The sequence below is a fragment of the Mytilus edulis genome, chromosome 2 (genome assembly GCF_963676685.1).
Source record: "Mytilus edulis chromosome 2, xbMytEdul2.2, whole genome shotgun sequence".
Lineage (NCBI taxonomy): Eukaryota > Metazoa > Mollusca > Bivalvia > Mytilida > Mytilidae > Mytilus > Mytilus edulis.
In genome coordinates this window covers 19,585,354-19,608,943 of record NC_092345.1, presented here as the reverse complement: position 1 = coordinate 19,608,943, position 23,590 = coordinate 19,585,354, and the positions used below count along the sequence as shown (strand labels likewise).

General features: G+C 32.2%; 1 protein-coding gene across 2 annotated transcripts in view; it reads right to left on the bottom strand.

Moving 5' to 3' along the window:
* Positions 1-738: 738 nt before the first annotated feature.
* The window catches only part of LOC139511661 (methionine--tRNA ligase, cytoplasmic-like), a 49,269-nt gene continuing 26,417 nt past the window's right edge, over positions 739-23,590 (bottom strand). The window contains exons 16-25 of one of the 2 annotated variants that reach the window (XM_071298647.1): positions 17,680-17,813; positions 16,686-16,765; positions 15,962-16,093; positions 15,523-15,627; positions 14,864-15,047; positions 11,984-12,079; positions 7,962-8,036; positions 7,601-7,774; positions 2,762-2,935; positions 739-975 (exon numbers count right to left, since the gene is read on the bottom strand). In XM_071298647.1, coding sequence (XP_071154748.1) covers positions 814-975; positions 2,762-2,935; positions 7,601-7,774; positions 7,962-8,036; positions 11,984-12,079; positions 14,864-15,047; positions 15,523-15,627; positions 15,962-16,093; positions 16,686-16,765; positions 17,680-17,813 — 1,316 coding nt within the window. In that variant the 3' untranslated portion in view covers positions 739-813. The remainder of the gene's footprint in view (positions 976-2,761; positions 2,936-7,600; positions 7,775-7,961; positions 8,037-11,983; positions 12,080-14,863; positions 15,048-15,522; positions 15,628-15,961; positions 16,094-16,685; positions 16,766-17,679; positions 17,814-23,590) is intronic. The other variant, XM_071298648.1, reaches the window with a different exon arrangement.

Below are 23,590 nucleotides of genomic sequence, written 5' to 3'. Positions count from 1 at the left end.
GCTCATTTATGTGGGCTAGCTATCATATTGCCATGCTGACTTTAATTGAGATTTGCTATATCAGGATCCCTCAACAGTTACACAAACAAAAGATTACACAACCTCCTACTGAAACTACAGAAATAATATTTCCACTATGAGACTACAAGAAATATATAACAAGAGTCTACAAGAAAATACAATAGAACACTATAAGAAAATACAATATGAGATAGCAGAATACAAACACCTTGAAGTTTGTATAAATATTTTACTTATATGTAATATAAGTATTGTTTATACAAACAGAAAAGCCATTTAAGTTTACAAGTAATTAATTTTATGATAAAGATGCTGACTTCATGGATGCAATTAATTAACATACACAAACCATATCTTGAGGTTAATTTATAAAATGAGTAAAATGATATGCTGGTCAAGCACCTTCTGTAATGTGATTAAAAGATAACATCAATAAGGGATCCGGACAACCAAAAGTAATGTCATCAGGATAAAAGAAGATTTGTTATGGGGTTACTATATACCTTATTTTTATTTGGAAATCTGCACAGGCTTGACAAGAGAATGTACACCTCTTGAACTATTGACATCATACAACAATGATTTTTCCCTTGTCACAGATATTTTCTTTTGTGATGAACAGACGGACCATAAACAGACAAAGGCACAAAAGAAATGAACTGATGCACAGACCAAAAAACATAATGCATAATTAAGTATGGCATAATAAGATAAACATTTTATTTTTTTGCCATTTTTATTCACTGATAGCTTATGTTCCAATAAATAAATCAATCACTTTAAATCTGTCTGTCACTTCTTTTTTCCTTTCTTCTTTCCGCTACCAGCAGCTTCTTGAGGGTTTTGACCTCCAGCCAATGCCAACCTCTTTTTCAGATCCAGTAATTTAGAAACTTCAGAATCAATCAAAGACTTTTCTGCTTTCTTAGATTTCAAATCTCTTACAACAAGACCCTGAAATCAAAATAAAGTTGCATTAAATTCATCAAATCTTTAATTGCTCACATGAATAGTATTCTTACATTGCTTTACTTATTAAAAATATCAAAAAATATTGCTGCTTACTTGATTAAAATTCCTTTCACTCATTTTGATTTGAAATTTATCAAAATAGGAACCAGTAGGAGTCAAAACAACCAGGAATTAATTTGGTGTGGCTTAAAGTTACACATAAAAATACATACTGTTAAGTAGTGGCATATATATTCAAAAAATCAAATGTCCAGGATACATTTACAGGCTTTGACAATAACCCAGCCATGTAAAAGACAATGAAATTACACATTTACTTAAGAATAAGTTTCTTTCATACAGCTATACAAATGTAGATATGTTCTTATGTACACATTTAACAATTACAAGCAACAATTTCTGTCTTAAATGAGAGGGGGGCAGGACGTTGGGATCAGGTGCTTTAAAGCCCCGGATTTCGGGATTGATCCTTTCGGGAACAAGGAATTCTTTTTTCAAATTTCAGGATGTCAGGATTTAAATTTCTTTAAAATTTGGGACATCTGGATTTCATAATTTTAAGCCCCGGATTTCAGGGTTTCAGGACCCCTCTGACCACCCCCTCCCCCCCCCCTCTTACATAGTTTAAAAGGAAAATAAAATGTTACAAGAAAAAGATCAATTCAGTATATCCTATGTATAAAATACCACAGAAAGTTTTGATCAAGGTAATTTTAATTACACAAAAACTGATCAATTCAGTATACCAATGCATAAAATACCACAAAAAAAATTGATCACGCTTATTCACTCTCATTATTTTCTCCTTTAAGTAAATATAAACAAGAATGTGTCCCAAGTACAACGGATGCCCCACTCACACTATAATTTTCTATGTTCAGTGGACCATGAAATTGGGGTAAAAACTCTAATTTGGCATAAGAAAGATCATATCATAGGGAACATGTGTACTAAGTTTCAAGTTGATAGGACTTCAACTTCATCAAAAACTACCTTGACCAAAAACTTTAACCTGAAGCAGGACGAACGGACAGACGGATGAACGGACGAACGGACAGACGCACAGACCAGAAAACATAATGCTACTCTACTATCGTAGGTGGGGCATAAAATGCATCTTTATTTCTTTGAACCGTGAGTGGGGTAAAACATATACAATCTTTCATTAATCCTTTATTAACAGCTAAAGTTTATGTTCTCCCACCCTGTTTTTAGAATATCAATGACATCAGTAAATACCTTTATAAAATATCAACAGACTACATTGAGATTAGGTATTTCAGTGAAATTTGACGCCCAAAAAAAGCAAAGGGCAATGATGAATACTAGAAACGTATTCTGTTTATCACCTACTTTCTATAGAATATCAGTTCCATCTATTTTACCGAAACCATAAAATTATACAAAGCAAAAGTCAGACAGAGCTGAAAAGTGCTAACACTTTACAACTGATCACTGTCAAGCTGCTGACCAAAACAAGGCAAATACAATATATCCTAAACTTATTTTGGGTTTGTGGGTATTTTTTCAACCAGGTACATATTTTCTCTAGACATTTATGTAGTCTTTGTCATCATTTGTGGGATACCAATTGAGGGGGTTTGTGGGTATATGTTAACCATGAAATGTTCAGCAAGGTACATATGTTTCAAACATTTATGCAGACTTTGTCGAAACCACCAGATAAAATATCCAGAAAAATACCCATTTCCTCAATCCACAAAAATTGGTCCACGCCAAAATTACTGAATCCACAATAGATATTTACCTGTTTAGTAACATCATCTGTTAACCTCTCTACTTCTGCATTGCTCACAGGACCATTGGAATCGGGAACAGAGACAGCTGCCAACCTCTTTTTCAGATCCAGCAGTTTAGCCACTTCAGAATCAATCAGAGACTTTTCTGCTTTTTTAGATTTTAGATCTCTTACAACAAGACCCTGAAAGCAAAATTAAGTTTCAATTAAATTTAGGCCTAAAACAAAATATTGTTTGTTTCCCCAATCCCGACTGACCCTGCAAAAATGGTGCTACTCATAAAATTTTATTGTCAAAACCAAGTCAAAATTTATTTTATTCATTTTGGATTATCAGGCTGGCCACTCGTCCAATAATGTTCAAGCTTTTTGGAAAAATAAAATTATTTTCCTACCTACCTACCCACACCTGGCTTGGCAGGGTTGGGATCAGGGAAACAAACAATATATTAATTTAGGCCTTATTATTATCTTGTATTGCTCACTTGAATATTATCCTTACAGCCTGTACATGATACATTTACATGCTTTAACAATAAACAAGCAATGCATATTGAAAGTGCACATTAACTTGAGAATAAGTTATAGTGTATGTTCTTATGAACACATTTAGCAAGAACAAACAACAATTTCTTTCTTGCATAGTTTAAAATAAAAATTGATACATAGAAAATTATAAATTCAGTATACCCTATGTTTGAAATACCACAGAAAGTTTTGGTAAAGATAATTAACAAACATATGTGATCAGTTCAGTATACCCTATGTTTGAAATACCACAGAAAGTTTTGGTCAAGATAATTAACAAACAAAAACTGATCAATTTAGTATACCCTATGTTTGAAATACCACAGAAAGTATGGTAAAGATAATTCAGTGGCGGATCCAGAACTTTTCCTAAGAGGGGGCCCGCTGACTGACCTAAGGGGGGGGGGGGCTCCAGTCATGCTTCAATGATTCCCTATATAATCAACCAAATTTTTCCCACGAAAGGGGAGGCCCGGGCCCCCCTGGATCCGCCTATGTAATTAACAAAAATAAACTGAAAAATTTAGTATACCCTATGTTTGAAATACCACAGAAAGTTTTGGTAAAGATAACTAACAAACAAAAACTGATCAATTCAGTATACCCTATGTTTGAAATACCACAGAAAGTTTTGATAATAATAATAATAATAATAATAATAATAATAATAATTCTTTATTTAAAGAGGGTTACACGGTAAGCTATAAAGCTAATCTTTCCTGAGGAACTCATGAAATACAAAGAAATATAACAAACAATTACAAAATATCAAACAGACACACATACATGAATAATGAAATAAAAAATTGTTATGAAATATACAATTTTCAAAACAGGTAAAAGTTTCAAATTCATATATGACATGTTTAGTATTGGCATCAACAATATCATAAGTTTGAGTAAGTGTGTGAAAATTATTATGCATATAAAAAACACACAGCTTCTTAATTTTCCATCAAGTAATTTTTTAAGTTTTTTCTGAATGAGATTGTATTTGAGGTTGATTTTTCAGGGATATTGGTAAGTTATTCCATAAAATAGATCCTGAATATATAAAAGATTTCTTATAAAGCTCTGTTTGGCTTTTGGAACTTGTAAATTTTTGCAAGAGGCCTTTCTCAAACAATATTGGTTTATTTCTGGCATTTCTTAAAATTTTTCAGTGAGATATACAGGGGCTTCATTCTTAAGGCATTTATGCATCAAAACTGATTTGTGGTATGACATTCTGTTCTCTACTGTCATCCATCCAAGCTGTTTAAACAGTGGAGCTGATGATGAAAGTGGATCAGCATGTACAATAAGTCTTGCAGTCCTTTTCTGCAATTTTATTATTCTGACTAGCTCATTTTTAGCACAACCACTCCAAATAATACAACAATAATCTATCAGTGGGAGAATATAACCATTATAAAATAATTTTCTTTGATCAATATTTAGAAATTTCTTGATTTTAGAGAGTAAAAAAGTTCTAGATGAAATTGATGAACATAAGTAATTAATATGGCCTGTCCAGGACAAATTAAGAGTCAATTCTAACACCTAAAAGTTTTTCAATTGATGATTTTTGAAGAATATTATTCTCAATAGTTAGAACTGGATCTGCTTGATTTAAACGCAGCCTTTGTCTTGTACCTATAACCATACATTTTGTCTTATCCGAATTTATGAACATGCTATTTTCATGACACCATTTTTCAACACATTGGAGATCATCGTGTACTTTTAATTGCATATCACCAATAGTCTTGCCTGATGTATGCATAGTTGTGTCATCAGCATACAAGTCTGTATGGCAGTTTTTTATGTGTAATGGAAGGTCGTTTATGAACAAAACAAACAAAATGGGACCAAGTATTGAGCCCTGTGGAACACCAAAATTTATAAACTTTTTATCAGAAAACTGATTATTTATATAGACTTGCTGTGTTCTTTCACTCAAATATGATTTTAAAAAATCAACAGTATCTTCATGGAAGCCATAAATTAGAAGTTTTTTACATAGAATTTCATGATCAACAACATCAAAAGCTTTCTTAAAATCCAAGAGGACTGCCAAATTGATATTTCCATTATTCATTTCGTGTAGCCATTTATCAATAATATTAATGAGGCCAGTTTGACATGAATGGTTGGGTCTAAAACCAGACTGGGAAAGGTGTAAAATATATATCAAACTTTGTCAAATATTTATAGTTGTTTAGATACATGTCTCTCAATTAATTTTGATAATGTTGGCAAAACAGATATTGGTCTGTAATTGCTAGCTACATTTTTTTCACCAGATTTGAAAATTGGAGCTACTTTGGCATTTTTTAAAAGAGATGGATAAATACCAGTATCAATCATTCGATTAAAAATGTATGTTAAGGAAGATGCTATGAAAGGAGCACTAAGTTTTAAAATCTTTGGACCTATATTGTCAGAACCAGAAGATGTCTTAACATCTAGTTTAGTTATTTCAGCAAATAGTTCTGAAACTTTTACTGGAGGAATGATGAATTTATTATGCCTTTTTTTTTCAAGGATTTCATTTGTACATAGTTTGTCAGAGTATTAAAATTTGAGTTGCTTGGTGCCCTACTATACCTTAATTTTTCAACACATGAGGTGAAATAATTATTGAACGTATTATCAATTTCTTTATGATCGGTTGTTTTATGGTCTCCAGTTGTAATAAGTTCATGTGGTTTTGATGGATTAGATGGATTTAGGCTGTGAATACATTTCCATAGTGTTTAAGAATCTTTTGAGTCTTTTATCATATCATTATAATATTTCTGTTTAGATGTATCAATGATATGTTTTGTTCTGTTTCTCCAGATTCTATATGAGAAGGAGAGTGAACACTCTGCTTGATACAAAATTAGCATCCCCAGGATAGCAGTTCGATCAGAGAAAAATGATAAAAACATAAAGAAACCAACATGTTTATCACCCACTTGACATGGCCCTTTGATGTACCGGGCTGTTACCGTGAGCAGTTCGGGCTAATAGATAAATTGCATATGTCACGTGATTGTTATCAGTGACTAGTCATTAAAGTTAAGGTGTATTTTTTGTAACAATGCAGTGTATAGGTGTTTATGATATGGAAAAAGATCGGACGCGCAATTTCAAAATCAATTGTCTGTCTACCGTGAAAAAAGATAAAGAAATGACAAAGTTATGAGGGTTTAAAGGAAAGTTAGTGTGCGATTTTTATTCAACACTACATTGCTTTAAAGAAAGATTTTGGCTTCACCTTTCAATTTCTGTTGATGAGAATTGGCAGGTACTAATCATAGAAAATATACGAATATGCAAAGAACTTTAGTTACGGTGACCGGTAACGACCGGAAGGAATATTTGCAATTGAAACATAGAGCAATTTATCGGGAACAATGGAAAAGTGCCTTCTGTTGATATCAATATTGACGGCAATGAGACAGATATTCATTTCATTTCTATTGGTAACGAGTTTACTTTTAACATACAATTTTAATTTTTAATAACTAAAAAAAAAATATCACAAAAAATCTTATCAGCATGTCAATAATTGTATACCCGGTCAGTTTCCATTCTTACTCGGGTATGTAATTAGGACAACATCTCCCTCTGTGACAGAGTCAATCTCAACTAATTAGCACCCACTCACAGAAAAGTCGGTAACATTTTATGTGTAATTATCGTCTTTTGTTCTCTCTCCTTCTCATATAACCTCCTTGGTTTAAAATACCACAAACAAGTTTTGATCAAGATAATTAACACACAATAACTGATCAATTCAGTATACCAATGCATAAAATACCACCAAAAAATTTATCAGGCTTATTCATACTCATTATTTTATATAAAAGTAAATATGAATAAAACAGCTTAATTTCTACAACTCATAAGTGAGGTGAATGATATACAATCTTTCATTAATCCTTAGTAATTAACAGCTAAAGTTTATGTTCTACTGGTTTTTTTTAGAACACAAATACAATAAGTCAATGACTTTATAAAATATCAACAGAATACTTTGTGATTTGGTATTTTAGTGAAATATGACCCCAAAAAAATGTATTCTGTTTATTACCTCTATTCCTCAAGGATATGCTTCCATAGAATATCAGTTTCATCTATTTAACCAAAACCATATAATTATATAAAGCAACACTTTACAAGTCTTTTGACAATGATCTAAGTAGTGTAAATATATACCTAGATATTTTTGTGTCCTTTCATTATTTTTATTTTTGAAAAATTGATAAAACTGGGATATTGATTTAATAAGTTAATTCAGTAAATGTTGCAAAAACAAAATTCTATCAGAATTCAGTGTGGAAGTTTTACCTGTTTAGTAACTTCATCTGTTAACCTCTCTACTTCTGCATTGTTCCCAGGACCATTGGAAGCTGGAACAGAGACAGCTGCCAAACTCTTTTTCAGATCCAGTAATTTAGCCACTTCAGAATCAATTAAAGACTTTTCTGCTTTCTTAGATTTTAAATCTCTTACAACAAGACCCTGAAAGCAAAATTAAAGTTTCAATGGAATTCATCAAATCTTTTATTGCTCACTTGAATATTATTCTTATACATTTCCATTTATTCTTTTTGTTTTGAAATTTATTAAAAAAAATAATTTTAGCTCATTTTTGGTCTATGAAATAAAGTTATTTCATCTCTTTGAAATTTAATTTATAGGTATTTACCTGTTTAGTAACTTCATCTGTTAACCTTTGTACTTCTGCAGTGTTCACAGGACCAGAGACAGCTGTCTTCTCCCCCTGAAAGAGACAATAGAAGGTGAAATAATTCAGCATATATATTCTTCTGCAACATGTTTTTTTTTTTTGGAGTGAACTCGACATGGAGGGAAAGTGCACATTTAGGGAAAAGCCAAATTCCTAAAGAGGATATAATACAAAACTGTGCTAACATCTTCAAAATAGTCAAACATGTTTGTTTAAATTGGTCTTAAAAACATTTAATACATTCTGACATTTCCCCACTAATGCCAGCGTCACACATTGGCGTGTAGACAGACGTGCAACAGACGTACATAAAAAATTGACTAAGTCCATATACGTTAGGTGCACGCAAGAGGAAAGCTAAACAATCATCAGACACATGTTGCATAAGTTTGAAGTATGTCGAAATGCAAACGTATACGCTTGGTGAATGCTATAACTCCAGGAAATTTTTATGCAGCATAAAAATTTTCATCTAGCTCTAGCATTTGTCAAGCATATACACGCTACACGCACATAATACATACGCTACAAGCACGTTTGAAAACGCTACAGATAAGTTTGAGACATGTTTAAGGCACGTTGTATACGCCTCAAGATCGTTCGACTTTTACTTGGAAGTATGAGGGGCATGTTTTTGACAGACTCCTGGCGTAGTTTCAGCGCTCCTTGATTGTACAAAATGCACCCTTGTCGTGTCAAAACGTGTTTTGACATTCAACGAAACTTGCTTTGGCATTTTCATTGGCATATTTGTCCGTCAATTTACAAGACCATGTCAATTCAGGAATAGTACATGATACAACAATATAGCACCCCAAAGTTAAAAGTTAAATTAAAATTGAACCACCAAATGTTTGATAATCTTCTTTTTTTAACTTTCTAATACACTTACCCAACTGTTTGTGTCATACATGTGCACATGCATGTAAACAATATCTTCCATAGTTTTTCAAACGTTAAGATGGGAAAAATACTTCCTTATCTGTGTATCCATGGCAACATTCTGCATTTATTTACCATAAAATATTGCAAAAAAGGGCATGAAAATTCCACATATTCCTCCCCAATTTGGTTTAAAGTAGAATTTGAATGTTCTTGAGTGATACCTTTTACGAAACTGTAAACATTTATCTACTAACTGATCGAATAAAAATTAAATGTCTTTCGCTTCATTTTTTGGTACAACTTAATCACAAAGTTCTTGCAACGAAAGTTGGAATGAAACTTTATAGATTCAAAAATAACGACTGTCATACAGAAAACAGTGCATAATACATAAATAACACAATCTTGATGTTCCTATCTATGATGAGTTTATTTTCCTATAAACACTCTATGAAGGCTATATTAATCCTTAGCTATCAAAAAATCTATTTTATTGAACACTAGCTCTCATATTTGAAAAATCAAAAATGCCAAACTACACACCTATCTGTGGAGTGCTACCCAAACACCCCATAATTACATGTCCCAGACACGCCGAAAGCGACAGGGACGCGTCGCAAACATGTTCAAGGGAAAGTTTTCCTTTGTAGCGTGCATTTCATCTACGTTAAACAAACGCCAGACATACGCCAACATAGGTAACTTGAATGCCCAATAAAGGCATATATATGCATCTGGTACACCCTTAACATGCTCAAAACTTATTATGCACATGATACAGATGAGATTGACAAGTTGAATGCATTCAAAATTATTAGTGCATTGGCAGCGTACATGGTTTTTAACCACGCCTGGCTTACGTCGGTGCTTTACGCTGATGTGTGACGCCGTTATTAGTTGTGTTTAGTGAATGAAAGATATTTCATTCTGTGAAAATTGAGAGCTTTCTGTATATAAGTGAAGTTCTGTGCTCTTCTGATTGGTAGATAATGTTTGTCAAAAATATTTTTTGATAAATGAATCAAAACTAGAGTTAAAAATTGAAATAAAATGCTGAATGTACTAATTCTTATTACTACAGGGTTGAGAATTAAAGGGGATTAGTAAAGGAATTAAGTGTGGATCTAGTGTTTGTAAACAAGGCCCAAATAATGAAATATGCCTCATGACCCTATGTTTTCATTGTTGCAAAAGAAAGGGCTACATTTGTTCTTTCATGAATGATATATGAAAGCTTCTAATTTCTAAAGGTAAATCGGGTATAAACATATATTAGCATTTTTTTGTTGAATTTACCCCTTAATTATGACCATATTTCCAGAAGGATTGCAATTGGCCAAGTAGTTTCAGAGGGGAGTTTTTGTAAAAGTTAACAGAAGACAAAATTGGACGACAGAAGATGATGAAGTGATGAAAAAAGTTCACTAGGCCTTTTGGCCAGATGTTCGCCAATGTAGATTTTTTTTAATCTTTAAAAGGGTATTCAAATTGACCTTTCCTAAAGTTTCCAATGCAGGTGTTGTCTGATCTTTAAAGTTGTATTCTCTATCTACACTAGGCTTTAATTTTTTTATAAATGTAACAGTTTACTATTTTCTGTATAACTACTAATTCTATTCTCAAAATCTTAACTTCAACTTGTTTTATGCATAAGGGCCTTGGCAAATAAAATTAATCCTGGTATCTATGATGATTGTGCCCCACAACTCATAGAATTAATAACAAATCAAAATGTCTTTATTTGGAAATTTGTATTTTCAAATTCAGTTCCTTTTGTTTCTGCAAGACATGAGAATTTCATTTTTGAAATTTAACTAGGTATGATATATGGATGTTATAGATGTTTGTAAAATTCTATTATTTATTTTTGTTTTTCACAATAAATTTTTTAATCTAAATCTTCTCTCTATAAAGGACTGAACATATCTTATTTAATTCACATTTATTCACAGTACGAATGTTCTAACAAACTGTCCAGAATCTTAAGAAATTAAGAAGGTGCCTTTTGATCTTTAAAATGGTATTCACAGTGGATTGATTTGATCTTTTATATGATTTCCAAATTGGGTCATTTGAACTTTACTAAAATGTTCAAGGCAGGTGTTGTCTGCTCTTTAAAGTTGTATTCAAATTAGTGGCGTAAGTAAACTCCCTCTACAACCATCACAACCTCAATTTCAACTTAAAGAATTATTCAGGTAAAAATATCATTTTCCCCACTATTAAGGTGGTACCAAACCACTTGAATAAAGTTATTTTAACTCGTTAAATTTTAATAAAATTTTAACAAAATATTTACTCTGACACTTTGACAAAAATATCAAAATTCACAAAAAATTGAACCACACACTTTATCGGAAAAATTTCTTTGGATATAGAGCAGTTTGACAAACACTTGTCACTAAATTTGATTTGATTTCAAATTTAGTTCCTTAGTTTCTTGAAGACATGAGAATCTCATTTGTGTAATAAAAGTTAATTATGATGGTGGTGATATGAATTATGATTGTTATAAATGTCTGTCTCTTTCAATTGATTGTTTTTGTTTTTCACAATGAAATTTCCATTCCAAATCTCCTTTCTATAAACTGCATCAAATGAATTTCTTCCAAATATTTAAATAGCAAAACCATACAATTTATCAAGCATAATTCTTGCAATTTGAAAAGACTGTTGATGTTTAATTGGGGACAATGTTCTGCTTTATAAACAAACTGCACGTATATTCTTGAAAAAGGTTGTTGGTCGTCCCTTGGTACTCTTGGTACAAATATTTCCCTTTGACCTTAACTTAACACTGTCTAACAAATACACTTTGAAGCTACATCTCTATATTAAGTTATTTCAAGGAAATTATTACTGTAAGCTACTGCTTTCTTTACATATTTTGTAGATTAAGCAATGCTTGCATACAATGATGTCATGTTGGAGGGTTATGCCATTCTGTACTGTTGAATAATTTTCTCAAAATTTAATCAAAGTATTTTTGTTTAATGTAACAAAATTTAAGAGTGCAGTTAATTTTTTTTTTCAGGACAAAATAATGCCCACTCATTTACCACAGACACAACCTACAGATATCTAAGAAAACATACCCTTTTTGGCTTTGTCTCAGGTGCTGGCTGCCCAGCAAACATCTTTTTAAATTCCTCTATTTTACAAGCTTCTATTTTCTGGAACAATGGACTTGGCTGCAAAAAAAAAAACTTCATGATTCATACTAAATTATATACAGTGAAACCTGATTAAACTGAACCCTGAATAAACCGTAAACCTGTCTATCCAAACTTGTTCTAATCAAGACTAATCATATCACATTTTATGCATTGTGAACCTGATGTAACCGAATACCTGCCAAAACTGAACAAAATTTCAAGTCCCGAAAGGGTTCGGTTTAGTCAGGTTTTACTGTATATGACCCAAGAAAACATGGCACAACCTATGTCCTTTTCTAAAATATGTTTTCATTTATGTAGATAACGCAATAAAGAAATATAGCATAACGCTGTGTTGAAGACCCATTGGTGGCCTTCAGCTGTTGTCTGCTCTTTGGTTGGGTTGTTGTCTTTTTAACATATTCCCTATTTCCATTCTCAATTTGAAATAAACAGTAAATTGTAAAAGAATGAAAATTTATACCTAAATGAATTCTCAGGAAAATTATGTTTTGTGACAAAACTTTGTTCTACTGCCAATACTTGTCATTCAAAATTTTGGCATCATAAAGTGATTAGAGAGATAAGAGAACTCCAAAAGTACACTACAATAACTGTGGATTCATTTATTTTCGTAGGTACCAATTTTCGTGGATTAAGGAAATCTTACATATTTGTGGATATTTAATTTCATGGTTTTGCTGAAATCTGAATACAAGACTATAGAAAATTTGCTATTTGTTGAACATTTTATTTCATGGTTTATCTGTTCCCAAGAAATCCACGAAAATTGATACCCAACGAATAGTAATGAATCTACAGTAAATGAGAAGATGTGTTGTGAGTGCACGTGCCAATGAGACAACTCTCCATCCAAGTGATTAAATGACTAGTGTAAAACAATTCAAACAGGAAAACCAATGGTCTAATCTATATAAAACCACACTAACAAACAACAACCACTGAACAACAGGCTCCTGACTTAGAGTAGGTGCATAAAATAACCTACTTTTAAAAATGCTCTAATTATGTACAAATAGATCTACATTTGATCTCATTGTTCACAAGTTACTGAGATCAACACAACAGCAGCTGAATGACGTGTCCTCCACAACTGACATTACAACTTAATATATACATATACTTTTATAAATTGTTACTTGGATGGAGAGTTGTCTCATTGGCACTCATACCCCATCTTCCTATATCTATATATAAGTAAGGTGATAGTTTCTTACCTTTCCTATTTTATGTCCCGGTGGCAGGTGGCATACAAACTCCCTACATATATATCAAAGTAAGGTGAAAGTTTCTTACCTTTCCTATTTTATGTCCCGGTGGCAGGCGGCATACAAACTCTCTACATATATATCTAAGTAAGGTGAAAGTTTCTTACCTTTCCTATTTTATGTCCCAGTGGCAGGCGGCATACAAACTCTCTATATATATATCAAAGTATGGTGAAAGTTTCTTACCTTTCCTATTTTATGTCCCAGTGGCAGATGGCATACAAACTCTCTACATATATATCAAAGTAAGGTGAAAGTTTCTTACCTTTCCTATTTTATGTCCCAGTGGCAGGTGGCATACAAACTCTCTATATATATATCAAAGTAAGGTGAAAGTTTCTTACCTTTCCTATTTTATGTCCCGGTGGCAGGCGGCATACAATCTCTCTACATATATATCAAAGTAAGGTGAAAGTTTCTTACCTTTCCTATTTTATGTCCCAGTGGCAGGCGGCATACAAACTCTCTACATATATATCAAAGTAAGGTGAAAGTTTCTTACCTTTCCTATTTTATGTCCCGGTGGCAGGTGGCATACAAACTCTCTACATATATATCAAAGTAAGGTGAAAGTTTCTTACCTTTCCTATTTTATGTCCCAGTGGCAGGCGGCATACAAACTCTCTATATATATATCAAAGTAAGGTGAAAGTTTCTTACCTTTCCTATTTTATGTCCCGGTGGCAGGCGGCATACAAACTCTCTACATATATATCTAAGTAAGGTGAAAGTTTCTTACCTTTCCTATTTTATGTCCCAGTGGCAGGCGGCATACAAACTCTCTATATATATATCAAAGTAAGGTGAAAGTTTCTTACCTTTCCTATTTTATGTCCCAGTGGCAGGTGGCATACAAACTCTCTATATATATATCAAAGTAAGGTGAAAGTTTCTTACCTTTCCTATTTTATGTCCCAGTGGCAGGCGGCATACAATCTCTCTACATATATATCAAAGTAAGGTGAAAGTTTCTTACCTTTCCTATTTTATGTCCCAGTGGCAGGCGGCATACAAACTCTCTATATATATATCAAAGTAAGGTGAAAGTTTCTTACCTTTCCTATTTTATGTCCCAGTGGCAGACGGCATACAATCTCTCTACATATATATCTAAGTAAGGTGAAAGTTTCTTACCTTTCCTATTTTATGTCCCAGTGGCAGATGGCATACAAACTCTCTATATATATATATCAAAGTAAGGTGAAAGTTTCTTACCTTTCCTATTTTATGTCCCAGTGGCAGATGGCATACAAACTCTCTACATATATATCAAAATAAGGTGAAAGTTTCTTACCTTTCCTATTTTATGTCCCGGTGGCAGGTGGCATACAAACTCTCTACATATATATCAAAGTAAGGTGAAAGTTTCTTACCTTTCCTATTTTATGTCCCGGTGGCAGGTGGCATACAAACTCTCTACATATATATCAAAGTAAGGTGAAAGTTCCTTACCTTTCCTATTTTATGTCCCAGTGGCAGATGGCATACAAACTCTCTACATATATATCAAAGTAAGGTGAAAGTTTCTTACCTTTCCTATTTTATGTCCCGGTAGCAGGTGGCATACAAATTCTCGATACACAACATTAGAGTCTGGTGGGGTGTTTAACTGTGTCTGTATAGTCTGACTTGTCTCTGGCATATAGGGTTGTAGTAACACAGACAAAAGATTGGCAATGTTGACAGCTAAACTAACAACTGTTCCTGACCTTGACCTAAAGATAAGAGTATACAACTTAAAGGTGGATTAGGTAACATAGCTAGTTCATTTATATATTTCAGAGTTTAGTATGACGTCCATTACTACTGAACTGGTACAAATTTTTGTTTAGGGGCCAGCTGAAGTACGCAGAATTTTTCTCACGGTGTTAAAGACCCATTGGTGGCCTTCCACTGTTTTCTGCTCTTTGGTCTGGTTGTTGTCTCTTTGACACATTCTCCATTTCCATTCTCAATTTTTTATCTATATGTAACAGTAACCTCTTTATATAAAGTAATAGTTATTGCAGTATTAACATATTTTATCAATTTTGTCATCTTTGGTTGTAAAACCAATACAAATAACACATAACAATCAAAAGCAAGTTACCGTCCATTTCCACATTAATCCATCTAAAAATTTCCAAATTATACAACTTCTCGTTTATTAGCTAGATAATAATAACATGTAGACACATGTAAATAACTTACTTGTCGTCTGCGCTTCCTTTAACTAAGACCCATGGTTTGTTAGACTGCATAAACTGGTTCCCTAATCTGGATATGCTCATTATGTTACGTATGGAGTCTCTCAATCTAAAATACAGGACTGCAACTATGACTTTTCAATTCTGATTTGTTAGTTTCTCCAAATGTAAAATCATAAGCAGGATGTTTTAATTTGACAACACATTTTATCTTAAAGTATTTCTCTCAAAGTTTTAGGTTTTTATTGAAAGAGCTTTTTTTCCCTCTTTTTTTGGTAAAAAAAAATGAACACATTTTCCAATTTGCATTTGCACTGCTAACATTAATTGTTAACCAACTGTGCTTTGCTGACAGTTTGTAAGATAAAATATCTGACCATTTAAAAACTGATGTAATAACCTACAGGTCCTCAGAATTTGACTTGTATATAGTTGGAACTTACATTGCCTGTTCCATGTTATCAATGTATGTTTGTAATTCCCTGTTTATTAGGGCCAACAGCTCCTTATCTTCATCTCTAAGATTCATTTCCTGGATAACTCCACCAAAGTTGTCACTGAGAAACTTCAACCCCCTAGCAAAAAATAGTTTTAATCTTACTGTTAACATCAAATATATAAGTCTTTTTTATGAACAAAAAAAACCCATTCATATTGTCATTTTTTATTTTTTTATATATTGTTTGAACATCATGCATGTCATATAGTATTTGTTTTTTTAAATAACTTTATTAAGTAACCTGAATGCAGTCAATGGCCTTTGTTAGTCTTGTATTATTTTTAATTTTAGTTTCTTGTGTATAATTTGGAGTTTAGTATGGCGTTCATTATCACTGAACTGGTATATATATTTGTTTAGGGGCCAGCTGAAGGACGCCTCCAGGTGCTGGAATTTCTCGCTGCATTGAAGACCTATTGGTGACCTTCTGCTGTTGTCTGTTCTATGGTCGGGTTGTTGGCTCTTTGACACATTTACTATTTCCATTGTCAATTTTAATGTATAGGATAAAGTATTTTTCTTCTTTTACTATTAAATGTAGGGCTATGTCTTTTGATTCTTCTATTTTTCTACAATGTTATGATAATCACTGATTTTACTTTTAAATTATTCCACATCTTGACTTCTGGTTTGAATACATTAAATGTCTTAGATTAAGATTATTTTACCTGTTTATGAAGTTTCCAAGATTGTTTAGAAGTTCACTGTTATTTTTCAACAAGAAATCATCCCAACTGAAGCTGCTATCCTGCAATGAATATGAGCCTTTAAAATTATAACTTTGATGTAATCGGTACAAACTTCTAAAAAAACTTTATTTATTAACACAAGTGTCCATTAAAAATGTATTCAAGTGTCATTTCGTAAATCATATTTTTTTAACAGCCTTTGTCTAACCTATAACTAAATTAAATTGAACTAATTGCTATAAACCAAAATGATCAATTTCCAACAAGTTCCTGTTTACTGTAAATTTAGAAACTTCTGCCAGGTTTTTAATAATGCTAATAATGCCACTGGTTGAGTTTTGCAATATTTATAACTTGCATTCTGATATTGAATACATATATCTGTTAGCAGCTTTTCCTGCACTCCCAATAATTAATTGTGTATATTTGTCCGTTCTTCAAAATTTGCAATTATAAATGTAGATTTCTGTTTCCCTATACTAAAGTTATTGGGCGAAAACTAAGAAAAATGCTTATTTTGGGCCCTTTTTGGCCCCTAATTCCTAAACTGTTGGGACCTCAACTCCCAAAATCAATCCCAACTTTCCTTTTTTGTTCATAAACCTTGTGTTTAAATTTCATAGATTTCTATTTTCTTATACTTAAGTTATAGTGCGAAAACCAAATGTCTTCAGACGACTATGACGCCAACGTCATACCAATATACGACCAAAAAAATTTCGCTGCCGTATAAAAATTATTGCAATTATAAATGTATGCAATAATTTTAGAATCTACAATGTATATCAAGTATAAAATAAATCATTACTGTAAAAAAAATATTGATCTTTATTTGTTATGTTTCTTGTGCATCGATTGAACAGACAAGCTCAGTGTTGACAGGCTAATGGTACAGCAGTGTCCCCCCTCTAAACCAAGAATATATCCTCTTACTTGATGATAAAGCATCATACAGAATATGAATGAATTTTACCTGTGATTCTGGCCTGACATACAGTAAGTAAAATCTGAAGATATCAGCAGGTAGCCCTGTGTCCTTGGCTTGGTTTCCAAACACACCTGTTCCACGACTTTTGGAAAATTTGCCATCTTCGTAGTTCAGGTACTCTAGTGGAAGAAAAGAAAATTATCTTTATATGATAGCAAATTATAACTTTCAATGTCATTAACAAGTTATAGTGGATTCATTATTATTCGTTGGATACCAATTTTAGTGAATTTCGTGGGTACTGATGAGCTACAAAATTGAATGTTCAAACAAATGATAAAATTTCTATTAGAATTGTATGAAAACTTAAGCAAAACCATGAAATTAAATATACATGAACATGTAAGTTTTCATTCATCCATGAAATTTGGTACCCAAGAAAATAAAATTTCATATCTAGATGAAATGAAGATTGTGTCAAAGAGACAACAACCTGACTAAAGTGCAAAAAAACAGACAAAGGCCACTAATGGGTCTTCAGTACAGCAAAAACTCCTGCACTAAGAGGCCTTCTTCAGCTGGTCCCTAAACAAAAATGTGATACTCAACCAATTGCATTTATGAAAACTTCATGACTAGTTTGAATTTACAGTATCAAGTTGATATAATTAAAACTGTGGCCTTGAAATCAGCAAACAAATTATAAAAAGGTTCCAGTTTTAACTTCATGTCTACCACCAAACAATTTTTCATTATCAAAAGGTTAATTCACTTTTATTAAATCTGGAAAATTTATTCTAAAGATTATTATCCTGCTAAATGTTATATTTTATTCATTATCACATTTCTGAAGGAAACTTAACCATTCAATAAACACTTTTAACTGGAAACCTTTATTTGCATTTTCTTTTTATAAATATTAATCTTTTATAGTAATATATATTTAAACAATATACACATTGTGTGCTTGGATAATTTAAAGGGCCTTCAATATTGTTAGTGTATGTTTTAGCAGGGGAAAAAAATGCCATTTTAACAACAACAAAAATGACTGCTTTATTCCTCATGCATAAACCATTTTATCACCAGATAATTTATTTAATAAAGCAAGAAAAAGAAAAACAAGAATGTGTCCAAAGTACATGGATGCCCCACTCACACTATCATTTTCCATGTTCAATGGACCACGAAATTGGATAAAAAATATAATTAGGCATTAAAATTAGAAAGATAATATCATAGGGAACATGTGTACTAAGTTTCAAGTTGATTGGACTTCAACTTCATCAAAAACTACCTTGACCAATACTTTAACCTGAAACATGCACTTTCATTTTCTATGTTCAGTGGACCGTGAAATTGGGGTCAAAAGTTTAATTTGGCTTTAATATTAGAAAGATCATATCTTAAGGAACATATGTACTAAGTTTCAAGTTGATTGGACTTCAACTTCATCAAAAACTACCTTGACCAAAAACTTTAACCTGAAGCGGGACAGACGGACGAACGAACAGATGGACGAACGGACAGACGGACGAATGGACAAACGAACGGACGCACAGACCAGAAAACATAATGCCCCTCTACTATCATAGGTGGGGCATACAAATCATATTTAAGTGAGGAAAAACAAATCGTATTGTGTACTGGTACCCATTTATTAGATAAAACAATTTGCTAAAGTTATTAGCATTTATTAAAAAGGAGATTTTCTGCTTTACAAATTATCCAAAGATCAACCATCAATTCTCTTTTACAGATCATTGCAAAAATTTTGAAGGTCAATATCAAATCAATTGTCACATTTCATGGAATATTTAACACTTCACTGACACTTTAATAGGTGATCCGTGTTTGTCTCTATTTTGCCCTTCATATGATAATAACCTTATCGTTTAATCTATATCTAGTTTTAAAAGGAATTCAATTATCGAACGCCATAAGATTTTACACATTTTAATGGTATCTTTAAACAACAGTAGAAAACTGACACAAGTGTCCTTGAACTTATTATATTTGAAACAAGAAGGTAAACAAATAACAAATACTGATACAAAAAAAACAAAATATTTGCTTTTACAGTTTTTCTCCATCTTCAATACTTTCAACCTAACACTTCAAATTATTTATAAGTAGGTAACTGACAATTTCAGCCATAGAGACTATTTGCTGATCATTTCTGCCATTTAAAGTTTATCTCGACTAGTATAATGATTTTCAAAATAAAAGCCAAAATTCAGAAAATTGGCAAAAATCATTATTAACAGCTAATTTGTTCATCGTTTAAATGTTACTCTCAAAGTTATTAACATTTACTAAATGGAAGTTTCTAATTTACAAATTATTCAAAGATCAAAATCAAGTTCATCTATAGATCTTTATCTCCAGGTAAAAAAAAAATTTTCTCCAGGCAAATTTGACTATCCAAGTAATAAGTATTTGAGCTGAATTACCCGGTAGGTAGAAATTGACCATATGCAAATTTTAATAAATATCAATACATCTGTTAAACTATTTCTGTTTGAAACAATCTCCTAGCAAAGTCTGCAAAAGTGCAACTGTTTGAAAATTGAGTTATTTATAAGAAGCTTTGGGTTTTCCAATAATTTTGGCTTAAGCATCACTGAAGAGACATTGATTGTCAAAATACCAGGGCCGTAAATTGCCTGGTGTTAAAGAGGAGGCAAGCCGCCGAGCGGAGCGAGACGAATTTTTTTTAGAACCTATTTTATGCAGAAAATTATATTTATCGGGCAATATTCCTGTATGCAATGTACCTCCCCAGAATCCACCACTTGGTATATTTTTGTTACATTTCAATAAATAAGCGCCTGAAATATATTGAATACAGTTATAAACAAGAGCTAGATTAGGTGTGCCAGTAAAGTAAGATTTTTTTAACGATTTTCCTACTTTATGACTCTTCACAAACTATTTTACTTAGTCTTAGGGAAGTTAACAATTTGCGAACTTCAAATGAAAGGCCCCTCTGAAGTTGAGCACTTTTGTTTTTTTGTTTTTTGTTTCTGCTTTTTTGGCTGTCCCAATCGAGCTATTTTAATAAATTCGTTTCACAGACTCAATTTTCAATACTTAAAATGTAAATGCACACGTAATGACTCATAATTTTACTTTAATTCAAAGTATTAGAAAGTAACACTGTTTGTTCTCACAGAAAGTTTTATTCGCCATCATAAAAGTTTTCCATCTGTGGACCAGGGTATGGGATATCATTTATATACTCATTAGCAATAGAGCCTAATAATGTCTTCGGTTTAAGTTAAGAAAATACCAGGGTAGCAAGTAAAATTTGTTAATATTAGCTTAAATTCAAAGTGTGCAAAGAAGTTGGGTTCAGAGATATTTACCAGATCTAAATATCGAGAAAAAAAACCTTCCAGTATGATTAATCACCTTGTTGGTTAAACTAACAAACAGCGTTCTTAAAATAATGCATGATTTTAACCATTTTACTTTTCTGCTTTTCCTTCTTTTTTCATTCAGCCAGCAATAGGAGGCAACTGCCTACATGCCTCTATGTAATTTACAGCCCTGAATACACATCTGGTGTTGAAAAATTGGTACATGTACTGTTCATGTTATTATTAAATTGGAAAATTTCTAATTTACCAATTATCCAAAAATCAACATCAAATCCCTTAAGAGATCTTTTCCTGGTGGTAAAAGTTGTCATTTAAGGCAAATTTATCCATATGATTTTTTAAATGTAATTCTCCAAGTTTATATTTAGGAATTAATTTCTTCCTGTCATGCTCTATGCACATTTTAACATGGGTAGGCATTATATTTGTTGGTATTTTACCCTGAGTGTTAGCAAGGTGTAAAATATGATCAAATATAATGCCTACCCATGTTAAAATGAGCATAGAGCATTACACGAAGGAATTATTTCGATTCAAATAGGACACATACAGTACTTTTATAGGTCGAAGCATACGGAAATGTCTTAGGAATATTTGGCTATTCCTGTGTCCTCCCCATGCATTATGAATATTTCCATTTTAAATAAGTTTAAAAACTAACAGCAGAGTTAATTTATGATGTTTTAATAACAATATATCATAACATTTTATGTAAGCAGCTAAAATAAATTTATTTTACTAGGATAACATGAAAATAGCGAGAATGTTTAAAGTAAGTTTGTGTTTATGTGTCAAACATATTTTGTGTTAATCAGAACATGGCTTTGTGTACAAGGTAAATAATGACATCACGTATGAATAGCATTTTTTATGTAAGGTTTCTAATTTACAACTTTTTTAAAGATCAACATGACTTCCATTTACAGATTGATTCATGCTGGTAATAATCGTCATTCAAGTCAAATTATCCATATGATTTAAATGTTACTCTCCAAGTTATTAGCATTTATTAAATGGGAGACCTTCTAACTTATAAATCATCCAAAGATCAACATCTAATCCCTATACAGATCACTGCCAAAATTGTGAATGTCAATACCTATTCAATCGTCACATTTCAGGGGATACTTATCACTTAAAGGACACTTTAATTGGTCATTTCCTTTTGCCTTTATCCTATCATTCATATTATAATCCAAACTGCTTTCAAAACCTTATCTGTTAATTTTCTTTTGGATTCATTCTTATCCTTCAAATGTTAAAAGCTTTTTTTCATAATCTTATCTGTTAATTTAACATCTAGATATAGAGGAAATATAATTATTTATCACCTAAAGATTTTACACATTTCAAGGCCATCTTTAAACAATAGTTATCCAATAATTTAGTCAATTGAACAACAAGCTATATATATAAATCTTGACCTTCTGAACTTTTCTGCTCTTGTTAGATTTTCTATATCTATAATTCATTGTGTTCATGATTATTGACCAGGGCTCTCAAAACTTTTGGAATTAGGATGCACCTATTAGTAAAGTAGGTTATAACAGCCAAGCAAAGTCTGGCAAACAATATTAGGTGAGGGGTCTGTTTGAGGTTACTAAAATCTGAATATTATTGCCCTATTAAGAAATAAGAAAACAACAAGAATGTGTCCATAGTACACGGATGCCCCACTCCCATTATCATTTTCTATGTTCAGTGGACCGAGAAATTGGGGTCAAAACATTAATTTGGAATTAAAATTAGAAAGATCATATCATAGGGAACATGTGTACTAAGTTTCAAGTTGATGTAACTTTAACTTCATCAAAAACTACCTTGACCAAAAACTTTAACCTGAACTTTGCACTATCATTTTCTATGTTCAGTGGACCATGAAATTGGGGTAAAAACTATAATTTGGCATTAAAATTAGAAAGATCATATCAGGGGGAACATGTGTATTAAGTTTCACGTTGATTGGACTTCAGCTTCATCAAAAACTACCTCGACCAAAAACTTTAACCTGAAGCGAAAGGCACAGACGGACGAACAAAGAAACGGACGAACGAACGAACGGAAGCACAGACCAGAAAACATAATGCCCCTCTACTATCGTAGGTGGGTCATAATTATATATAACAAGAATGTGTCCCCAGTACACGGATGTCCCACTCACACTATCATTTTCTATGTTCAGTGGACCATGAAATTGGGGTAAAACTCCAATTTGGCATTAAAATTATAAAGATCATATCATATGGAACATATGTACTAAGTTTTAAGTTGATTGGACTTCAACTTCATCAAAAACTACTTTGACCAAAAACTTTAACCTGAAGCGGGACGGACGGACGGACGGACGGACGGACGGACTAATTAAATGTTGTTATCATATGTAATTACCTGTAGCTATCATTTGTAATTAAATGTTGCTATCGTGTGTAATTACCTGTGGCTATCATTTGTAATTGTCTGTAGCTATAATGTGTAATTACCTGTAGCTATCACATGTAATTACCTGTTGCTATCATGTGTTTGACAACTGTGTAGCTATCGTGTGTAATTACCTGTAACTATCATGTGTAATT